The following is a 6,000-nucleotide window of genomic DNA, read 5'->3' as shown; positions in this document are numbered from 1 at the left end:
TCCTTCTCCATTTTCTTGGTCAGACTAGTGCGGACTAGAGAGACCAATACATGATGAACTGATGAAGCCGCTTGGATAAGAGGCGAAACGTCTTCCACAGACAAATACAAGTCCAGTTGCCTTCGATTTAATTTAAGAGAGAGAATACGTCTAGTTAATTTCCCCACCTCTGATGAAGAACACTGCACTTCTGTTTCACCTTAACATCTGGGACTGTCAGGGCTAGTGATCAGCAGATTTTTCATCTAACCCACTAACAGGACATACATTCCTCATATGTGTGTAACGTGGCTGTAAAAAATTTGTCTTGCTAGACTTATTACCTTCCAGACAGCCACTGGTCAAATCCCTTTTTAAGAAAATCAGAACAAAGACTCAAAACATTCATGAATTTTTTGTCAGCTTTTTTTCATACAGTAGAATGTGATAGAAAGCTCAGCAAAGAGGCAGTACATGTAGTATGAGTTAAGATTTTTTTTTAATCATGTTAACATGATCATACTGTGGTGAAGCAAGTGCAGGTGCAGATTAAACTAAATTCTCTATTACCAATTTATTTTAAAATGAAAACTGAATATGGATGTTTATGGACGAGAGAGTTGGAGAGTTTTAGACCTCTAGAAAGAATCTGTTATTTCACATTAAACTTCTAGACAGAAAATAATAATTGTATGAACTATATTTTCATTATATGCATTGTGATCCTAACTGCATGTGTGTGGGTATTTGTGCAAATGGAATGAAAAACAATGATGATGATGACATAGCATTAGAAGAAAAATTCATTTATTGAATAAACAACAAAAAAATGAAATGCTGTAAACTGCTTAAACACATTAAAGCATGACAACGTGCAGGATGTATTCTCCCATTATTATATCCCATAATACTGTTTTTTGAGTGTTAAAGATGAATAGCATATTGCATATTTTCAAAGAAGATTATATCTTACAGTTGATTTATTATTGATATATTGAATGTATAAAAGTGAAAGCAGTGCAATAAAATGAAATAAAAAAATATAGAAGTGCAGAGTAATTGCAACATTTTAAAGTAATGATCAGGCAAGTTTTATTCTGTAAATACTTTTTTTTCTCTAATAAAACTAATATTTGAAAATTGCAGTGCATAGATCCCTCCTCCATGGGTCTGTGTTTCCTCTGTAACATTTTATAGCTGTGGTGTTTTTAAAGTCTGTTGGATATTATATTGTAAATCTCCCTCTTTGCAGGTGACACCCAACTTCACATCTGTGTTGGCTTAAGTTCCACTGGATGTCCCCAAAATATTATTAGGAAAAAATCTAACCAGCCAAGCTACCATCGCAGCTGAGTGTTAAAGTGCATTAAAATGCAGTTCCTGTAATTTTCACTAGTTGGAGCTTTAAGAAAAAACTCACTTTATTCAAGTTGGTGAGAAAACTCCAAAACATCTCTCTAGAGATGCAATACATCACAGTTTTTCCCACAAGACACAATAATCTCTGAATTTGTTTTCTTTACTCCATTAAGACCTTCTCTAACAGTCAGTATATATTAAGGTAAACTGAGGTTGTGAGTTTAGGGATTGAACTGCCCGTCAGTCAGTCCAACACTTTGGTCCAGGGTGAAATATCTTGATTGGGATGATATTTGGTTCGGACATTTGTGGTTCCCTGAGAATGAATTCTCCTAACTTAAGTGATCCCCTGACTTTTCCTCTAGTGCTACCAACAGCTAAAATTTCCTGTTATCAAACACCTCTGTTTATCCAAAGATAAATGTTAACAACCAAACAACCAAAATTCTTTCCTTTCCATTAGGATGTTAATCCTTATATACTGTTGCCCATAAAGTTGGAATAATTTTGTTTTCAGACACAATTCTCTGTTTATTCCTCTTTAAACGCACCAGTAATCACTAGGTGCAATGATTACATTATGTGTCCCAATTACCCAGGTGAAATGAAATAAATCACATTGTCACAATCATTTCATGGAAAGAGGTAAAAAATATTTTATTCCGACTTTATGAGCAACAGTGTATATGCAGACTAATTTTAGCTTTTGGCTAAGTACAGCTGAGGCTGTGAAGCTACAATTTGTGTCTTATTACTACAAGTTCAGTGTATTTCACTTCTTCTAATGTGCCTTGGTGTAAAAAGATGTATATTAAGCCATGTTTTCACCACAGGAACTTTCCCCCGGTATCTAGTCGGGGGATAGTACTTTCCAAAGGTTCAGGAACTTTGGTGGGTGTGGTCTGCAGTGCTGAACATTTCAGTACTAGCTGCATTTTATTTCATCCACGATTTTAAAAAGTCCGCAGCGAGTGAGTGAGCAAGCAAACACATTTTCAACACTGCAAAACAGGTCCCGGAGAAGGTAAAAAAAACTGAAACAGGACTTATAGGACCACAACTACCGGAGTAGCTAGGGTTGCCACCTGTATGGGATCGTCACATATTTGTAAATAAAATGCTGTGTCCTGTGGGCTATTGAATATATACGGGACACAATTTGTCAGAACTAAAAGTTCCAGGTACTTTTTGGTCTAAACATGGCTTTAGTTTCACTTGATTGACAGGTGTCTCCACCTATCAACTGCTGTGGTTGGTTGCTTTTGCCTAAAGGTAAACCCAAACTCCAGGCTTAAAAAAAAACAAACATTCAGTACCACTTTAGCCAGTTCATCCAAACACTGCAACCAGGCTAGAATAGCTAAATGCTTTGTCATATTATGGTTATAATGAACACTACAGCCTTGGGGTGCTTTCAGCTAATGAGACACAAACATCCAAATGTATGCAGATGACACTGTCATTTATGTACATGGTAGCAGCATGACACAAGTTGCCTATGAACTGACAAATTTCATGGTTCATGGAATAGCATGGTTAAGGTAATATGTCTACATGTATCTAAAACACTAAGCAGTGTTTGTTTGTGTAGAACCAGACATCTCTGTGTAAACCTCTGAGTTCTTATTGATTCCAAACTTTCTTTCAAGGCTCAGGTGAAAAAAGTACATCATATTAAATTTTTTAAATTTTAGGTTCATTCGAGATTACATGTCAATTACATTCTATGGTCATTTCCCATACCACTTACTGTTTAAAAACCTGGTCACAGGCTAGCACTTCTACTTATTAACCATTACAGTTGTTGTATGAACAATGATAATTCTTGTATTACTTTGACTTTTGTGATGAAATTTAGTATAGACATTCATGGTCCCCTGAAGATGAATTCTGGTGATCAACTGACTTATTCTCTAGCACCACCATCAGCTTGACATTTTTGTTTTTTATCTAAATATCTAAAAAACTCTTGGATGGATTGTCGTGAAATTTGGTACACACAATTTGCTACACACATTCATAGTCTGAATGAATTGAATTGTAAATACTTTTCATCCCCCACCCTTCCATCTAGTGCCATCATCAGGTCAAAATGTAAATTTGTCCAAAACTTTGGTTTATAACCAAATACCTAGAGAAGCCAAGACATCCCCATCAGCCTCAACTGTAGTGCTTAATGCTAACTGGCTAAACTAAGAGAGTGAGACAAATAAAATGCTCTGACGAATAAGATGCTGAGACGAATTAAGCATTGAACCTGCTTAATGTCAACATGCTGTCATTACCATTGAGAGCATTTTTACATGCTGATGCTGAGGTTGTTATTATAGATTATTATATGTATTAATAACTTGGCTGTATACTTTTATTCTTGTTGTTAAATGAAATGAAAGGTTTTGTGGAAAAATGCTGAAATGAATGAGTCTCAGACACCCTCATTTGAGCCAGGGAAACAAGAGGCTTTCTGTAGATCTGTAGATGATAGAAGGTGATGAAACTAATCGTGTCCTTTAACATGTCTGTATAGTTCTGTTGAGACAGCAAACACGTTTTAGGACATGTGTAGCTGCTGACCTCCATCATGGCTATGCTGAACAGTTGAAGACTTTCTGTGGATCTTTGACGGTGGTGGTAATGAGGCCTGTCTGGGAGTTTGTGCTGTTCTGACTGTGCAGCCTCATCAGAGCCACCTCCTTACTGTCCTCCTCCTCATCCCTGCTGCTAACCCTCCTCACAGGTAACTCCACCCTCAGTCTCTTCCAGAAGTGGGACGTCAGCTCTCTGGATTTGTCTCCCTGCCATCGGACAAGTGCCAGGGCCACCCGGGCTCTCCTCAGCTCCCTGACCCAGCCCTTCCTCTGGACTGGCTTGTACTGAACCAGGATCACCCGCAGGTGCCCGTCCAATGCCATGCCATCGATGCCAGCCTTCAGCTCCAGCAGTGCCTGGGAGCCCTTGGAGGCGTAGCCTGGGCTAACAACCACCAGGAGGCGCCGGCTACGAGCCACAAAACTCAGAGTCTCATCTGTGATGGCTGCAGGGAGAGAGGAGGGTTAATGGTGGATGGATGGATGGATGGACGGATGGACTGTGTTCCTGTCTGTGTGTGTCTTTTCTTGGTTCACCTGTCTTTCATAGCAGGAATAGTAGCAGGAGTAAAAGATGTGGCACTAGTAGTAGGAGTAGTAGTGGTAGTAGTACTACTAGTAGTGTTAGTAGTAGTAGTAGTAGTAGTAGTAGTAGTAGAGTGAGTGTATAAGCAGGAGTCATAGGTGACCTAGTAGCAGGAGTAGTAGTATAAATCATTTCCTGGATCTATGATCAGCTCATTATTTTTGATAAATACTCCTTGTACAGAGCAGGAGCTGCTTGGGAACATGAGCTGTGAGGCAACTTTACAGTGAAGTGGAGGAAAAACTATTGACTCATACAAACTCTTCTTTACACCAACATGGACTCAGGTCTCATGCTTCTTCTCCTTCTTTCAGTTTAAGCCCCATGTTTTATATTCATTCTCAATGTTGCACAGTTTTTGACTATTTCAAGGTGATGTCCAAAATAATCCACAGTCCAACCCCGTCTTCATGGTTTTAGGACATCATGTCTTTTGTAAAATTGAGAAAGGTCATATATGCAGTGATGGACAGGAACAGAAATCTTTGGGGAAATGTCAACCCAGGTCAGAATCCCCCCCTTTCTATTCTTTTGTTTGTTTGTTTCTGTGTCTGTTTTGTCTTGTCTTGTTGCATTATTAACACACTGACAGGGACAGTCTGTGCTTGTGTACAAATGAACTGTCAACACTCCGTACTGTTTTTATACCAGTACAGATATGATGTGGATTTCAATCTTAAATTTATACCCCTCTATAAAAACAACAACTACAATACTAGTAGCTAGCTTTAAGTAGTAGCAGAAGTAAAGGAACAACAGCAGTAGTAGTAGTAGAAGGGGGAGGATAAGTTTTAACAGTAGTTAACCGTTGTAGGAGTATCAGTATTAGAAGTAGTCGTAGCAACAGCAGTAGAGGTAACAAGACTACTGGCAGTAATACTACAGGTAGTAGCACTAGTAGGAGCAACAGGAATATTAGCAGAAGCAGGGGAAAAAACAAGTGTAATTGTTGGTGTAACACTGTATTCTACTACAGTATCACAGTATCAGAGTGTGTACTTTAGTATGTGAGTGCATGTGCTGCAGTACATGAGTGTACTATGCTTTAGTATCAGAGTGTGTACTGTGTTTAAAGAGTGTGTACTACAGTATGACTGTACTTCCACAGAGTGAGAAGTACCACAGCATGTTCGTATTGTACTGCAGTATGTGTGTGTTGTTCTGTAGTGTGTGTTGTCCTGCAGTATCTGTGTTTAGTACTGCAGTATGTGTGTGTGTGTGTGTTGTGCTGCAGTATCTGTGTTTAGTACTGCAGTATGTGTGTGTAGTACTACAGTATGTGTGTGTTGTACTGCAGTATGTGTGTGTTATACTGCAGTATGTGTGTGTAGTACTGCAGTATGTGTGTGTAGTACTGCAGTATGTGTGTTGTACTGCAGTATGTGTGTGTAGTACTGCAGTATGTGTGTTGTACTGCAGTATGTGTGTGTAGTACTGCAGTATATGTGTGTAGTACTGCAGTATGTGTGTTGTACTGCAGTATGTGTG

General features: G+C 38.7%; 1 protein-coding gene across 4 annotated transcripts in view; it reads right to left on the bottom strand.

The window, feature by feature from the left end:
• Positions 1-764: 764 nt before the first annotated feature.
• The window catches only part of il1rap (interleukin 1 receptor accessory protein), a 28,239-nt gene continuing 23,003 nt past the window's right edge, over positions 765-6,000 (bottom strand). For all 4 annotated transcript variants that reach the window (XM_022738528.1, XM_022738531.1, XM_022738530.1 and 1 more), the window contains one exon: positions 765-4,372. In XM_022738528.1, the coding sequence (XP_022594249.1) occupies positions 3,924-4,372 (449 nt within the window). In that variant the 3' untranslated portion in view covers positions 765-3,923. The remainder of the gene's footprint in view (positions 4,373-6,000) is intronic.

Source organism: Seriola dumerili, unplaced genomic scaffold, assembly GCF_002260705.1.
Source record: "Seriola dumerili isolate Sdu_G_001 unplaced genomic scaffold, Sdu_1.0 BDQW01000036.1, whole genome shotgun sequence".
Lineage (NCBI taxonomy): Eukaryota > Metazoa > Chordata > Actinopteri > Carangiformes > Carangidae > Seriola > Seriola dumerili.
This window is presented reverse-complemented; position numbering and strand designations above follow the sequence as displayed.